Source organism: Petromyzon marinus, chromosome 26 (genome assembly GCF_048934315.1).
Source record: "Petromyzon marinus isolate PM22_M1 ecotype Great Lakes invasive population chromosome 26, UKy_Petmar_22M1.pri1.0, whole genome shotgun sequence".
In the NCBI taxonomy this organism is placed as follows: Eukaryota; Metazoa; Chordata; class Hyperoartia; order Petromyzontiformes; family Petromyzontidae; genus Petromyzon; species Petromyzon marinus.
In genome coordinates, this window is record NC_133692.1 from 1,834,918 (window position 1) to 1,852,513 (window position 17,596).

The window sequence follows — 17,596 nt, forward strand, 5'->3', positions numbered from 1 at the left end:
ACCGATATTATTCATAATAAAGGTTTTTGGGTTAGATCGCATAAGTATAAATGTGTCGTAACCCTCCACCACCCGACACAGCCAATTATGTCAATTGCACATGTATGATGTGTGTATGTACAGAGTGTATCTTAAATCGTTTATGCAATTGACATGCAAACAGCTTCCATGCAGTATAAATATACGGTACATGGTATGACTGAAATTTAGTGAAATTGGTTGAAAGCATTTCACTGAATGTAACATTTAAAATACATCTGAAAGCTCAACATCGGGATTTTCTTTTTCAACACTTCCCAAGGCCTTTACTATAATGTCGATAATGTTTCTGACCTTAAGACAATATGCCGTTTTATAAGAGAGACTGATATAATTGGCTTTAAAACGCTGTTAGGCAACTCTATGAGATTCAAATGCACAACACAACCAGGCAAAGACAAACGCACATAGCAATGACATTTCACGAGGCAAAAGTTTAATCCTTTTAGTTTTATAAGGTCAAAGGTACCTGCAGGAAGTCTGCTGCGCTCTGGCCTGTGCGCTCCCTGGAGCAAACTCTCGGAATATAATCTCCTGAGCAAAGTCAAAGTGGCAATTTCCTGGCCCCTTTCTCAGGAGAATGCCCTCTGGTGGAGACACCACGCGCCCGTCCAGCGCCACGTGGACTGTGCGGACCTGGGGGGTGGGATGGATGGATGGACGTAGCAAGAACGGGTGTCAGAAAATTCAACTTGACTTCAACTCACGGTGGGATACGTCTGCTTAAATTTCAAGGCGCTGTCCGGGTTATGAAGGTATGAAGTGGATTTTTTTGTAATGGTCGCACAAAGTCGTCCGTACTCGTCAAAAGGCCTCTGGCGCGATTTTCGCATTGTCATCGCATGGTTGTTCGTTCAGGATGTCTGACGTTTCACTCCATCCGCTGGGAACTTCTTCAGGACCTAATCAGTCCTGCAGTGGCAGTTCCTGAAGAGCTGAACCCGAACACACGTTACGGCACTACCTCGAGAGAAAGGCCTACGCGGCAGTTTTCTCCAAGGTCGAGTGCTGTGTTCCGGCTTCCAGTGCAGTGGGGATGCGTGGCAGCAAACGTGTGCAATTTGATGCCTGTGAATATCGCCGTGCATTTCTGCAGTGGCTACGTGTAGCCCTTCACAGGATGGGTGCTGCTGTGGAAGTTAGCAAAGCTGCGGCAGGATCCCATAGATCTGGATTACATTTCTGGCCATGAACCGGGTGCTTCAGAAAATGTTAACACTTACATGGGACTATCGTTTTTAATGTAAGATCTTGACTTAAAGCTTTCGTGACTGCAGGAATTCATATTCTTTGGGTCTTTCGGTAAAGTCACGGAGATAGGTTATTTGTTATTTTCTTTGAACCTATCTACGTGACTTTACCGAAAGACCCAAATAATACACTGTAACATGATAACAATTGTATGTTAATAGCTTCAAAAAGTCAAAGAGTCTCCACTTGTTCGCCATCATTGTCACCACGTGCCTGGAATTTTGTCCAGGTGGTCTCCGGAGCCCGGAGGCAGCACATTTCTCGTGGTATTGTTGCAAATTCTCAGAAGTGTTCACATTGTTCTGAAGCACCCTGTACAATACAAGTGGCAGGTATCAATTGAACGTGCTCTTGGCCTTTCCTCGGTTGACCCGGCACACAACTAGTAACCTGGTTCGTTTTTTTTTATTGTTAACGATGACGCTCTGGTCATGGAAATAGCTGAGTGTGGTGATTGACACACACTGCGATTTATGTTGCCGCAGCACCAGCATCATCTCTATTTGATATATCGACGTGGGAGCGAGATTCATACAGGAGGTGAGCTGAATGAAATACGGGAATGGAGAACACAGAGCCAGAACCATCAGGATGAAGTCTCAATGTGCTGAGCATATCACCTCATGAACACGATGCGGCCTGAATTGAAAACAGTTTTGTAATCGTGATTAATTAACCCTCGTGTATTTGTATAGCATGGCCTTCTAGAATGCTCCACAGTTAAGAAACAAATCAGTATTGGGCAAATAATCGCAACCCTTCATGACTATGGACATGATGTTTTTGTGATCTTGAGCCAACTAGTCTACTCTGCAGATGGAGTTACAATCCAAGGTTAAAAGTCTTAGTAGGTTGGTATCTTTGCGTTTTAACTTCTTATATAAATGTAAAAAAAACAGTGATTTTCTGCTCAAATGAGCACTGAGGTGATGCTCATCTCTTGTTTACAGTCCTGAGAGCCAGTGGTGGAAATTCCACCTTCCCATGACGGGGGCAACATTTATAAAGCCAGTGCGATATAATAGAAACAGTAACATCATAAAAGCATTACATAACGTTCTAATAGCATAGTAGTAGTAGTACGAATAACAGTAACAAGGAGTAACTATTGGCACGGTACACTTAATGGCAAGACTGTAACTATCTCTACACTACAGCATTACTTTTAACGACATTCTTCTAAGTCATGGATGTAGCAGCTGATAATACTTTGTTAATTTCTCTCTTGCATTTTTAGAGTTTACACAATACACAAGCCTTGGGTAGCATTCCCAAGGCTTACTTTTATTTAGCAAACGCACAACAGCGCTGTTCACAAGGTATATTGTAGAATATAAACATGCACAACATTTTTTTTTATAAAAGGCAATATATAATATGCATTGCTTGATAACACGGGACATCCCTTTTGATTGTGTTTACAAAAAAGAATCCAATTTGTAATACAACGCTTTTATAACATTCACGAAAATTCTAGAGCCATTTTTATTACGTTTTTTTAAAATATTAATATCAGAAGTGCTTGTCGTGCTCCATAAATCACACTCTGAAAACGATAAACATCCATAAACATTGGCGCGCGCGCGATAGGGGTGAAATATTTGAAACGCGAGCAAAGTACAAAAAAAAATCACCGTGAAGAAATTTGTACGGGTCGGCAAGAACGCCGAGACAGGGAAAAAAAACTTTTTGTGACGTCCCAAAAAAACATGCAACAACAACAACAAAAAAACCGGGCCGCTGAACATGTCGCGAATAACCCACCCCTTTGCTCGTATCCTCGGGCGAGCGGTTGTAATTCCAGAACCTGAGCCCGGTGATGGTGTGCGCCCGTGCGAGGGTGATGACCAGCAGGTGACTCCTTCCCGGCGTGAAAGGCAGGCACCACATGTGCTCTGCGCACGTGGTCACATTCTCGCCGTCCAAGAGCCTGAGCGGAAAGCGCAGGGAGGGGCGGGAAACCGGCCGTGAGAAACCCCAGTTCGTTCCTGAAACTCAAGTCCTTCATCGATGTACCTGTAGAATTTTGATTTAAAGCTTTCGTGACTGCAGCAATTCATATTCTTAGCTCTTTCGGTAAAGTCACGTTGAAGGGAAACAACAAAATAATAAAGTATATATAAAACAATAAAAATTCTCACGACGTTTCGACCATAACACGAACGGTCGTCTTCAGGTGTTATGGTCGAAACGTCGTGATAATTTTTATTGTTTTATATATTTTATTATTTTGTTGTTTCCCTTCAACGTGACTTTACCGAAAGAGCTAAGGAGATGTACCCGTAACAAACAGTCGGCACGGAGGCGTAAGCCCGAGTCTGGGCGGTTCGCACTTAAATATTTCCACCGGTTTCCTATTTCCGTAATGTGTGAAGCACAGGTACCGATATACGCGCCGTTTGTATCCTAACCTATGTGACCATGGTTGTAACCACAGTCTGTATTGTACAACATCTGTACCGTAGCAGGACGCCCGTGAAATAGACCCTAGCAGCTCATTGAGCCCTTCCTGCTGAAATAATTAAATCTAAATGTAAAAAGGCGGCAAGAAGACATTTACGAGGCAGAATGATTTTCGTTTGCATGAATGATGTCGACGCAGTGTACTCGGCAATGTGCAGATGAGGATTCACTGGGCGAACATTGCCTCCATGGAGAAATATCTGCTAATGTGTAAAATTATTCGAATATCATGGACAAAATATTGCGGCACTTTCTCAGTCCGCTTGCGCTGGTGAGGGTCACGGCAGCAGCAGCGTGTTGACTAGGGTGGTCCACACCTCGCTTTCCCTATAACACTATACACTACACTATACACTACACTACTATACACTACACTGTACACTACACTACTATACACTACACTATACACTACACTACTATACACTACTATACACTACACTGTACACTACACTAATATACACTACTATACACTACACTGTACACTACACTAATATACACTACTATACACTACTATACACTACACTGTACACTACACTACTATACACTACTATACACTACACTACTATACACTACACTACTATACACTACACTATACACTACACTGTACACTACTATACACTATACACTACTATACACTACACTGTACACTACACCATACACTACTATACACTACACTATACACTACACTGTACTGTACACTACACTATACACTACACTACTATAGACTACACACGACTATACACTACACACAACTATACACTACACACTACTATACACTACACACGACTATACACTACACTATACACTACTATACATTACACACTACTATACACTACTATACACTACACCACTATACACTACACTACTATACGCTACACTATACAGGCGTTCCCAGGCCAGCCGAGTGACATTGCCCTGCCAGTGTGTCCTGGGCCGGCCCCGGGCCTTTAAAAAAAATCTCTCCCCCTCTCGTGTGTGTTATTAATATGTAAAATTCCTCCTACTCCCTCTAACCTACTTTTACAAAATACTCAATGCAAAATGAGACGTGCTTGTACAGTGAGGGAAAAAAGTATTTGATCCCCTGCTTATTTTGTACGTTTGCCCACTGACAAATAAATGATCAGTCTATAATTTTAATTGTAGCTTTATTTGAACAGTGAGAGACAGAATAACAAAAAAAATCCAGAAAAGCGCATGTCAAAAATTTTATAAATTGATTTGCATTTTAATGAGGAAAATAAGTATTTGACCCCTCTGCAAAACATGACTTAGTACTTGGTGGCAAAACCCTTGTTGGCAATCACAGAGGTCAGACGTTTCTTGTAGTTGGCCACCAGGTTTGCACACATCTCAGGAGGGATTTTGTCCCACTCCTCTTTGCAGATCTTCTCCAAGTCATTAAGGCTTCGAGGCTGACGTTTGGCAACTCGAACCTTCAGCTCCCTCCACAGATTTTCTATGGGATTAAGGTCTGGAGACTGGCTAGGCCACTCCAGGACCTTAATGTGCTTCTTCTTGAGCCACTCCTTTGTTGCCTCAGCCGTGTGTTTTGGGTCATTGTCATGCTGGAATACCCATCCATGACCCATTTTCAATGCCCTGGCTGAGGGAAGGAGGTTCTCACCCAAGATTTGACGGTACCTGGCCCCGTCCATCGTCCCTTTTATGCGGTGAAGTTGTCCTGTCCCCTTAGCAGAAAAACACCCCCAAAGCATAATGTTTCCACCTCCATGTTTGACGGTGGGGATGGTGTTCTTGGGGTCATAGGCAGCATTCCTCCTCCTCCAAACACGGCGAGTTGAGTTGATGCCAAAGAGCTCCATTTTGGTCTCATCTGACCACAACACTTTCACCCAGTTGTCCTCTGAATCATTCAGATGTTCATTGGCAAACTTCAGACGGGCATGTATATGTGCTTTCTTGAGCAAGGGGACCTTGCGGGCGCTGCAGGATTTCAGTCCTTCACGGCGTAGTGTGTTACCAATTGTTTTCTTGGTGACTATGGTCCCAGCTGCCTTGAGATTATTGACAAGATCCTCCCGTGTAGTTCTGGGCTGATTCCTCACCGTTCTCATGATCATTGCAACTCCACGAGGTGAGATCTTGCATGGAGCCCTAGGCCGAGGGAGATTGACAGTTATTTTGTGTTCCATTTGCGAATAATCGCACCAACTGTTGTCACCTTCTCACCAAGCTGCTTGGCAATGGTCTTGTAGCCCATTCCAGCCTTGTGTAGGTCTACAATCTTGTCCCTGACATCCTTGGAGAGCTCTTTGGTCTTGGCCATGGTGGAGAGTTTGGAATCTGATTGATTGCTTCTGTGGACAGGTGTCTTTTATACAGGTAACAAGCTGAGATTAGGAGCACTCCCTTTAAGAGTGTGCTCCTAATCTCAGCTCGTTACCTGTATAAAAGACACCTGGGAGCCAGAAATCTTTCTGATTGAGAGGTGGTCAAACACTTATATCCCTCATTAAAATGCAAATAAATTTATAACATTTTTGACATGCGTTTTTCTGGATTTTTGTTGTTATTCTGTCTCACACTGTTCAAATAAACCTACCATTAAAATTATAGACTGATCATTTCTTTGTCACTGGGCAAGCGTACAAAATCAGCAGGGGATCAAATACTGAATTCCCTCACTGTACATGTGATGTGTTTTGTCACGCAAACGTTTAAACAAACATTTCACATTTGGAGATATATCTCATTTGGAGATATATTTGTTTGAATGTAAATTAAAATTTACACTCGGGTATTCAAAAACCTTAGGAAATGGCTGTGTCGAGTGGTGGCGGGTTTAACGACACGTTTATATTTACACCATCGAACCCAAAAACCTTTTATGGATTATATTGGTCGTGTAAGCCTTCGTGCTAAACTACGAACGTCACATTTTAACCACTCCCAACCTCAGCCCAATACAGATTACATGGATGCATGCACTATTTAAAGACGCATTTTTAGATTGTTGCTTGAATGAACGAGTCTTTCACAACAAAGTTACGCTATATTTTTTTTATTTTAAAATCAATATGATTTCCCCCCCGCCCCCCATGTTGTGCTGGTTGTCACTTTAAAATCGTGAACATTCTGCCTCTCCACTATTGGAGAGAGGTATCAGAAAGGCACCATTGCAGAGGCAAAGCGTTCCCCCTAGGGTTCACTTACCGATGTAATTTTACTTTAATATTTTCCTTCTGCAGGTTGCAAGTGCGACGTGGAGAAATATGGCTTAATCGTCATGTATGTAAAGTAAATTTGTAGAGACACCGTTCACAGCAGCTGTCATTGCGTGCTGTGCTCCTCCTATTATCCGAAATATACCGCGTGTCATCATCCATTCCATCCCGTCGTTAGTAGGTCAAATACTGGTGAATAATAGGTTGGCGGTGGTTTGCTCTTCTGAAGAAATGGTGTTGAAATACATGCAAACTTAATGTAGGTTTTTCGCAGAGAATATATGAATTCATCATTCATTTTTGGTCAGGCCATGTAATGAGGTCTAGGCACCTATTTAAGATAAACTAAAATGAAACATTTTTTTTATTTAAACCATGTAAAGCCCACTGATCTATGTAGCTCTTTTGTTAGAAGCGATCTGGCCACAAATGATAGCTCCACGAAGTGGCTTATCACGTGGAAATTGAGTGCAGATAAATACTCCAACTGCTGGGGTAAGATGACCCAGTTATTCAGACTTAATAGATTTTTATTCTGACTCTCTGGATCTTGTCCTGATGATGCTCCCTTATGTTATGAGAATTGTTCTCCGATTTACCGCTGAGCCTAAACAATAATTATACATGCATTATACGCGTTACACGCGTGTAAACGTAACAATGTAATTTGGTTGGTTGCGTGGGGTGGTGGAAGGTTGTTAATGATACAAATTTGTCCAGACCATTACGTGGCCTTACGCAAAAAGCTATTGTGGATAAATACGGGCAATTGGAAAGAAAGTGCTGCCATTATAGACCAACAATATGGCATCAAGCAGCTCGCTGGTATTGTCATCAGACTGCAGGGTGCTTCAAAAAAACGTTAACACTTCGGAGAATTTGCAACAACATCACAAGAAATGCGCTGCCTCCGGGCTCTGGAGACCACCTGGAGAAGATTCCAGGCACGTGTTGACAACGATGACGAACAAGTAGAGACTCTTTGACGTCACAGTGTATTATCCATTCCTTTTCCATAAAAAAAACAATAGTCCCATATAAGTGTTAACATTATTTGTGAAGCACCCTGTACTTTTGACATATATATAACACACACGCAATGTGTTCAGCATGAAGCTAGGTGCACACTCTGCTTTGGCGGCGACGTGACGTGCCGCCTGGGCGAACTCGTCAAAGGGAGCCTCGTCTCGGCAGCCACTTTCCCATCGACTTCCTAGAGGAGGGGACGCCCTCGGCGGCGTGCGACGTTAACGGGGACGGCCTCACGAAAGGGGGACGGGAGACGGATCGCGCGGCTCCAGAGCGCCTCAACGTATCGGGGCTGTGGGGTGGCGGCTTGTGTCGCCTGCCCATGGAGTAGGAGGCATCGTCAAGGAGCACAAACCACCGGGGCGGACTCCGGTCATCCTCGCGGCGACGGATTTTTGTCTGGCCATCGAACAAAGACGGTCACCGCATCGCGCTCTCAGATGTCCTTCTGCGGTCGTCTGGAATGCTCTGCCGATATCAGGAAGCGACTGGAGCTACGTGCTTATAAATCACCTAGATTGACAAACTAATTTCTTTAGAATTTATATTTTGTATTTAGTTTGTTGTCCTTCCCCCGCACCTCCGATTAGCGAGGTTGCCTACGTACGGTGCTAAAGAAGGTCAACATACGTACATCTTACGTACGTACGTACCTGTCGAGGCCGGAGGAGGGCGATTCGTGCCGGGCCTCCGCGGCGGTAGCCGGGCTGCCAGGCGCGGAGGCCGAGGGCGCGCTGAGCATTCCCGCCGAGACGGGCAGCACGTCGCCGCTGGAGCCCACCACCTCCAGCCCCGTGAGCCCAAACTGCAGCTCATCTCCCCACGTGTGGGTCACGTTCAGCTGCAGGCCTAGCTCACCGCACAGAGATCGCCGGGCCGGAGAAGCACCCCATGTCACCGCTGTCGAGTGCACCCCCCCCACCCCTCCCGGGTTCCCTTACCCCCACTTCACCCTCCGACTCCCCCCCCACCCTCCCCCCCCCACCCCTCCACCCCATCGTCCCACTCACCCCGTCCCCCCCAACCCTCCCTCTCCCCCCTACCCCCTGTCCCCCACTCCCCCCAAACCCTCCCCCCGCCTAATGGTTGGTGGCACATTGTTAACATTTTCAAAAAACCTAAATCACTTCGGAGTCACACATTATTGTGCGCTGATGAATTATAATGGTTTTTGCTCTAATTACAGAAAAACGAAATTGAATAGAATTTATTTCCCACGAAGTGTTTTTTTTGTTATTTATCCTTTCCATCAGACAAAACAAAATGCGAGACTGCATTCAATCGGTCCATTTTGTACTTGTTTTGGTCATGTGTGCATCATTGCACGTATCTTTGTATAATTATTTCTCATTGATTTAACTGCATGGGAAGAATTTTGCAAAAAAAATCAATAAATCCTGTCAGCAAATATTACCAAACTTATCTGTTTAGACAGCAATTTTAATATCACCAAGGTTTTTTTATGATTCTACTTTTGAAAATGTAACTGCTGAGTGAATGCTTCCTACTCACGTGTCCCCGTATACTTTCCAACTTCTCCCTCCGTTTCTTCAGCAAAATCCAAACTCTGAAAAAAGTGTTAAGAGTCACAGCATGCACCGCACATCGGAACTATATATATAACTCGATTACAGAACAAATACATTCGTGTTATCACCTTATAGAATCTCAAATTAAAGGTGTTTGTGCTGGGAGTTTTTTTTCTTAAACCCTTTTTGAAACATTTTGGCTGCTGCCTTAAATATGCAATATGCATTGCTCCATGCAATAACCTTCCACTTAAGCCAATGCACTCTGTCGTGCTGTTTAGTTACAAAAAGGTCAACCGTAGGTTTCCCAGACTGCCTCCAAGAGACGCGACATGCATCTCAAATTATCAGTGAATTATTTGAAGTGAAAACTATACTATCGACAATTTTTATTTTTTCAAGTAAGACCCACTGAGCTATGTAAGCTCTTTTTTCAGAAGCGACCTGGCCACAAATGATAGCTCAACTAAAGTGGCTTATCACGCGCATAATTCATAGCAGCCAAATACTCTGAATGTGTGATGTTGATTCTCAATGTGGAGGGAAAAACCGGAAGACCCAGGAGAAAAATCCACGCGATCACGGGGAGAGAGACACGCCGACTCCAAATATACAGGTGTCAGTGTCGGGATTGAACCTATGACCTTCCTGCGTACGAGGCGAGGGAGTTAACATCTTGCCAACGCGAACTGGACATCATCCACACCAGACGGGAAGAACCAGGACTGGGACCTCAGTGTCAGTGCAGTGGCTTCCGACCAATTTTCTCATCATTTACGCCTCCTTATCAGACCCAGCAACTGTCCGCCTATCATTATCATCATCATCATACACGAGGTCAATGATTAAATAACTGTTTAATTACAGTCACGCGTAAGTCATTTGCGTTAACACTGAATGAATTCATAACAATTGATTAGGCATTTACATTTTAATAACACTTAAAAAATCACCGCTGTACAGTTTAATTTGGATCGCCGTCCTCATGAAGCCGAGGGGAGGAGTGCTGAGGTTTACAGGAAGTGAAAAACGATTTATGATGAATATGAATAACTTATTTTTCGTATTTGGAAAATAAAAGTTCACTAAACGTTATACATGAGAGAGGGCACAAGCAGATCACGTGCAATGACTGAGGCATTCCATTGCGCATGTTCACCCAATTCATATACATCTAACATACATCTAACATACATCTAACATACATCTAACATACATCTAACACACATCACAAATCTGGCTGCCGCCTGATGATGCCGGTTGTAATTACTGGCGAAATATCGTACTCAGATTGTAAATGTTGTGGATTTTCACTCCAACACAACGGTGTAACGAATCGGCATGTGTTTGTTTACGTGACAAACTTTACTCATTGGCTGTGTTGGGTGGTGGCGGTTTTAACGACACATTTATATTAACGCGATCCAACCCAAAATAAACCTTTTTTGTGGAACACACATCTAACATATAGCATACTTTTAACATATAACACACAGGCATATGGCTTTAGAATTGCGAGTGCATACACGTCAAGCAGCACTGCTTGGGTGACCCCACGTGACCACCACAGGTTCCACCTCACGTTCTCCCGAGAGACACGGTGTATATCCTAGGGGTGCGCGTACCACAGGTTGGCAACCGCTGGTGCGGACCCAATGTATCGGGCCAGTTGTGCCCACCGCGGTACCTTCTGCTGCTCACAGCTGGGCAAGGCGGCGCAGGTGATTGGCCTCTCGTCAGCGTCCCTGTCGCTCGTTCGCGGCCGGTTTGGGAGGTCCTCTCTGCTCTCTTCCTCCTTCCACTCCTCCTGAAACGTCTGGTCGTGCCGAGCCATGGCCTCGAGGATTGAGTCGTCGGTGGTGAAGAGAATTGTGTCTCCGAACTGCTCCACGCCTGAGAGAGAGTGGGCCGCACGTCCAGCACGGCGTCGCCAGAAGAACACTTTTAATTGCTTAAGTATTTTGCACGCGGAGTGGACTCCGCTAGCGCCGTTTGGGATGAGTCCCAAGATACCTGTGAGTTATACTGGTTATATCAGTCATATTCTAATGATCATCTTCACCCGATGCACGACGAGTCGAACCGTGACGATTATTTTGAATTCTACTTTGCAAAAAACGCTGTGCGTCGCAGTGTGCTATATACACAAAGGATGGGTGAAATATTGTATTATACATTAAAGATGCAACAATGGCATTAAGCACACAATAACTTACATATTCATTAAATATTTAAATGTGACCACATCTTAAATTCTGTACATAGAAGCACAATCTATATGGGTAATGATTGAGATGGGGTGATGATAATATCACTTCACATCAGTCTGTAAGTATGTGGTGATGTTGCTATGTAAATGCTGCGGGTTCACTCTCCAACACACCGGTGTGCCGAAGCAGTAACTAATTGTTTTGTTCACGCGACAAACCTCATCGATTGGCCGCATCGGGCGGTGGCGGGTTAACAACGCATTTACACGCACGCGATCTCACTTTCCATGAAAAGAAAAACCTTTCATTTACGAATCGCCACGCCTAGCCGCCCTCACCCAAGGGCATAACCGGTCACCGCCGTGGCAAGCATACGTACCCTGACCCCGGCTTACCCCCGCGGAGCGTGCCGGAAGCCTTGGCGATCTCCCCGCTGAAGACGAGGACACCGTCCAGGGAGATGTCGAGGTGTCGTGCCCCGCGACACGCGTGGATGCGCGACTTGTTGTAGTTCCACACGCGGATCATGGCGACGCGGCACGGCTCTGCAAAGGCGAGGTGTACCAGGTGGGCGGCGCCCGGCGTGAACGGCGCCAGCCACAGGTGGCCGTCGTCCTGCGTGCGGTAGACGCCGTCCACCAGGTTGGCGGCGACACGCGGGTCCCGCCCGTACTCGGGCAGGACGTTGATGTCGGCCGGGTTGGCCAGCACCTCGGCGATCGGCACCGGCTCGCCCGTGTCCGCGAAGACCTGCCAAACGTCACAGCGATGTTTCACACGTAGGCTTTCGCGACCAATATCATTCACGTGAACAACGCGCCAATTAGTTACTACTTCAGCACACCGGTGTGTTGGATAGCAAATGCACAACGTTTACAATCTGAGTACGACGTTTCTCCAGTATTTACAAAGCGGCATAATCAGGCGACAGCCAGATTTGTGGCTGTCGCCTACGTTTTAAACTGGGATACAGAGAGTTCCACACCGAGGGGGGGCGACAGCGGATAACCGACGCGCGGCTGTGGCAGTTCTTGGCCGTCGGCCATGACCACACGCAAGACCCCGGCGTCACGTGCCGTTCCGGCGAAACCTTTTGCCGATGCGTTCGGTGGGCCCTACCTCGATGCCATTTAGGCCGACGTAGTGGCGGTCTCCCCAGGTGCTGCAAATGTTGATGAGAAGGTGTTGGCCACGTGGCAGCACTGGGATATCAAATCCTTCCCAAAGGCGTTCCACTTCTGCTTCCCAGCCGCTGTGCTGGTGGACGTCCAGGCTCCTGCACAGACGGGGCGCCCACTCAATTAGATTGCGCTGCACAGTACGTTACTGCAAGGTGAAACACAATCTGTAAATAACACGAGGAAATGCGGAGCTTTCGCCAACCCGCGAAGATAATGCTTGCACACATGAGCAACATCTAAACACATGCAAAGTCATTACTCGCTATTTTTGTATTAATATAACTTCTTATAAATACTGTAATGCCCATCTATACTTTGTCAAAAACATAATGTTCCTTTGTGCGAGTCTCGTCATTTAGCATTGTGGCTTCACGCATTGCTCAGTCGAGGACATGTTCTGTTGTGCGGACAGCAAAGTGAAAACTGAGTCTGTCTCGATCATGATCCTCTCTCGGGTGTCAGTGGTAGTTATTTATCGTTTTTTATTTCCCCTTCGCCCCCCCGCCCTCCCCCCCAAGTTCATCCCGATTGTGCTATCGGTGTCGCGAGACGAATGATCTATTTGGGTCGCTCATGAAACAGTACATTGCATCACCCAATTATAGCCACGAAGCAGATATTACAGAACTACCTTTGAGATTCCTTCAAGTGATCTCTTAGCACACTAGGGGGCAACCCTCTCCCATCCGTCCATCTAATGTCAAACTGATGGGTTTTTTTTTTTACCCGCGGAGCTGGAAATTTGCCAAATCAAGTGCGAAACGGAATTTAATGTTTTTCTTGTGTGTTGTCATTGGTGACCGGATTGAGACAATCAAAGTGGCTACACTTGAGAGCCTGGTTTAATCACATTATTAGGTGACGCTGTATTGGCGGTGGTGCACAGGCACAAATACTGCCGTAAAGAAGAAAAGACTGTAGTCTCTGGCCTCTCTATGTGCTGTGAAGTAAGGGCCATAGCCCAAAAGATGTCGACTATTTTCGATTGTTTTTCTTTCTTAAGGCCACGGCGTTATTGACAAATTTTGGATCTCAGCAGCGCCAGCTTAGCGCTCTGACCGATAAGCCATCCAGTCTCCTCTTAAGAGCAAATTTAAACGGTCTGCATTGTGCTGTAGAAGACAGTTAAGAGTGGATAATCCACGTGACCACAGAGAGAACACGTAAACTCAAAATATACAGGCATCAGGGTCGGGATTGAACCCCCCGACCTCCTGTATACCAGGCGAGGGAGATAACATCTTCACCTAACAACCAATGCCTAATCTTTAGAGCTGCCCTCTTTTAAAGTTAAGTAACATAATTACATATCATTGTACCACAACATAATTGCAAATTAAATTACATTATTGGGGAAAACCCCACGATGTCAAGCACGCATTAGCAATGCGGTTATGAGCATTGTTCAAGATGGGCTGTGCAGGTGATTGCAAACCGCTCACTCTCTTCCCCACGCAGACTTGTCCACGTGCAGCCCGCTGCTAATGGGGCTGCCCATGGGCTGCCTGTCATCGCTGTTCCCCCCCGCAAGCAGGGCCGAGGGGTGGCCCCTATCGCCCTTTCCGACCCGCGGCGCGGAGCTCCAGGATTCCAACACGGGGCTGCCGCTGTGATGATTCTTTCTCCACTGGACAGGAGACGCCGTGTTCCTGTCGGCTTGACACATCCGCATCACGCGCACACGGTGATTCGGCACCAACGGTCTGCACACACCACTTCTTCATTTGCTTCATAATTTTAGATTTGAACTCGGTAGTAGGGTTTCAATTTGCTTGATAGTGGCTGTATATGGGATTTGGTCCTCATCTACATAATTAATATACAGAATTATGGGACGATTTTGCTTTGTAGTAGGGTTTTGATTTGCTTGGTAGCAGATTTCTATGGAATTTAGTCCTTGCATATAATTAACGTACAGCGATATGGGCTGCTATTAGCATGAATGACGCTATATATTTATAAGATGAAAGTATTATTATTATTACACCACGTGTAATAGGCCATTGTCCCAGGGAAATGTAGAACCACAGGAGATGATGCACCGCCACACAGAGGTGTCAACCTTTAGGACCCGTGAGTGTGGTTGTCCTGCAGGAATCCTCTAATCCGCTGCAATTTGGGGGGACAAACATCACAGATTCCCATTATCTGCAGTTATCTCTGCGTTTACTCCACCTATCTGCAAACAAATTGCAAATAACTGGAAGTTGTTCAGCAATGCAGGGTGTGGAAAATGCAAATAGGAAGAATAGTGGCATGGGTAATTGGAGTTTTTAAAGACGCTACATGTTGCTTTTATTCATTTATCAGAGATGCCATTGTTATTCACTGTTAATAACAGTAATTGGGGTTGAGGCAGGACACATCGCTATGGGTGGGCCCGGTTACAGAGTGCCAGCCAAAGGACCGAAGAGAGCGAGAGCTCATACGCAGGCGTGCGATGGACTGTGGCATTGCAGGAACGTGAGAGAGGACTACACAGGGAGGCCTTCATCCAGAAGAAAGTCGACCACGGCTGACGATACTACATATAGTCAAGTGGAAGCCGAACAGTCTTCAGAGTAAGATACATCGGCCTGCTGCTGCAGAAGTCCCAGCTGCTCGATGTCAAACTTACTTGAACGCTTGCCATATAATCACTTGAGATATCCACAGATGGTGGGTGTACGATAAAAAAAAAACATCGCCTGCTTCTTCTTATTGCTAATGCTGACATAGAGACACAACTATTATGTTACAATGAGGTGATTGAGCCAGATACTTTCGTCAGTATAGCAGTCGAGTCGGTAGCTGCGACGATGCCTCCTACGTATTTTGTGAATTCGGGCGATGAGTCGTGATATGTTCCAGGGTTCTGTTCTGAGTGACCACAGTCACCGCACACCGGGGAGTTGATTTGTTATTTAATTTCCATTTGTGCATCAAGTATCCGCACCCGCTGACATGTTTGGTGCAGATGTGGTTGAGGATTACCCATAAAATAAAGGAGCATACGTACGTGTGCATAATACATGTTTTCTCCGAAAATATTTTCACCGTCCGGTATGTATACCGTGTGCACACTTCCCCCTAGATCTTGAGCCCTCACTCAGGGCTGCCCACCTAGGCAACGGCATTCGGGAGTTTCACTCCGTAGACGGTCGAGTGCCTTGCACAGTTCCTCGTGCAGATCGCTGTGAAGCACTGGCAGGGTGCAATTTTGTCGGCAGAGCGCACAATGGGGTTAGTTAGGTGCCGCATTCAAACCAACAATGTTCTCTTCCCAGCTCGTGCGAGCCTAAAGCCAGTCTGATATTCCGCATGCCGGTGCTGCGTTAGGGAGGTGCTCTGTGTGTTTGTACAAACCCCTGCCTTAAACGACTCAAATAGTCACTGGAGGGGAGACATTCGATCGGCCTCATTTGGTGAGAATGCAGTGCACAGTTGGTGGAGTCTCGGCACACTCCTAATTGGAGGGCATCAAAAGATGACCCTTGCGAAGATTTCATCGCAATTAGCCACGGTCAATCCACAGCTGGATGAAAATCTTTCCCAAGCCGTCACCGTCTCTCGCGATCCTGAGATGTAACATGTGAAGATCAATTAAGGTGTCTTATTGTTATTTAATCTTATTTTGGGACAGTAGCCTCTGCATGGTAAACATTTTGGTACAGTAGCTCTCCGTATAGTATACTTCTAAAAAATGTCAGAATCAGAATATTTCTTTATACTGCAGGGGGAATCCCCTGAGCTCTAAAGCTCTTTTTCTCAGATGTCCAGTAGGGGTGCGGGAAAGAACGTTACACCAGTTACAAAAACACGATAGGAGTGCAAAATACAGGACAGGTAAACAAATAACCCCAACACATAGAAACTAAAACTAAACCATCCTACCAGGCAAAGTCCACTGAGGTATTAACTTTTTTTCAGAAGCAACCTGGCCACTGATGATAGCTCAACGAAGTGGCTTATCACGTGGAAATATATAGTAGCCAGATACTCTAAACACACATTGATTCTATATGTGGAGGGGAAAACCGGATGATCAGGAGACAAATCCACGCGACCACGGGGAGAACATGCAAACTCCAAATATACATGCGTCAGGGTCGGGATTGAACCCACGCACTCCTGCATACCAGGTGAGGCAGATATCATCATCTCGCCAACTTGTATACAATAGGCAAGCCGCAGTGCAGGGCAGGTAAACCCCAGCTAATAGGAAGAATCAGGCCGTGGATAGCTGGAGTTTTGCTGACATTACAGCTCCAGCAGATCATTCTAGTCGGGGATAATAGGGTCATGAATAAGAAGCGTTGTACTGTACTTGTACCATGAGTAAAATCGAATCGGGCCTCACCCAGAAAATGTTATATAATGTGGTTTTCCTTGACATGTTACAGCCCTAATAGAATAATCTGACTTGGTGGGTTTTTCAATGATCTGTGGGTCAAATAAATGGGACGCTGGCCTGGCAGTGACGTCTGCACGTGGGTAAAACAGTCATCACGAGGAGCAACGTGCCCACTCTAAGTGGCGCTTTACCGTGTTAATTAAGGTGAAACTGGTTTTCGTGTTTTCGGGGATGGTGCTGTGACAGCAACCATGGTCTGTGCAATGGACTTTTAACCCAGCGGGTCATCTCGGTTCGATCTCCTCCCAAGCAGCAAGTTTAAATTGTGGGGCACATTTCCGAAATACCTTCACCTCTGTCCACCCGACCGTGT

The 17,596-nt window shown here is 45.6% G+C and overlaps 1 protein-coding gene and 1 long non-coding RNA gene across 3 annotated transcripts in view; one reads left to right on the plus strand and one right to left on the minus strand.

Moving 5' to 3' along the window:
- LOC116946134 (katanin-interacting protein-like) overlaps positions 1-17,596 on the minus strand; it is a 45,401-nt gene that overhangs the window by 16,065 nt on the left and 11,740 nt on the right. For both annotated transcript variants that reach the window (XR_004403441.2, XM_032961023.2), the window contains exons 3-10: positions 14,333-14,546; positions 12,829-12,985; positions 12,105-12,459; positions 11,187-11,392; positions 9,483-9,537; positions 8,624-8,819; positions 3,055-3,220; positions 509-675 (exon numbers count right to left, since the gene is read on the minus strand). Coding sequence is in view for 1 of the 2 variants with exons in the window: in XM_032961023.2 (XP_032816914.2) it covers positions 509-675; positions 3,055-3,220; positions 8,624-8,819; positions 9,483-9,537; positions 11,187-11,392; positions 12,105-12,459; positions 12,829-12,985; positions 14,333-14,546 (1,516 nt within the window). In the remaining variant the exon portion in view is untranslated. The remainder of the gene's footprint in view (positions 1-508; positions 676-3,054; positions 3,221-8,623; positions 8,820-9,482; positions 9,538-11,186; positions 11,393-12,104; positions 12,460-12,828; positions 12,986-14,332; positions 14,547-17,596) is intronic.
- Positions 670-15,902, plus strand: LOC142929177 (uncharacterized). Its single transcript, XR_012945389.1, has 3 exons — positions 670-794; positions 14,349-14,574; positions 15,350-15,902. It is a non-coding gene; the product is annotated as an uncharacterized LOC142929177 (long non-coding RNA).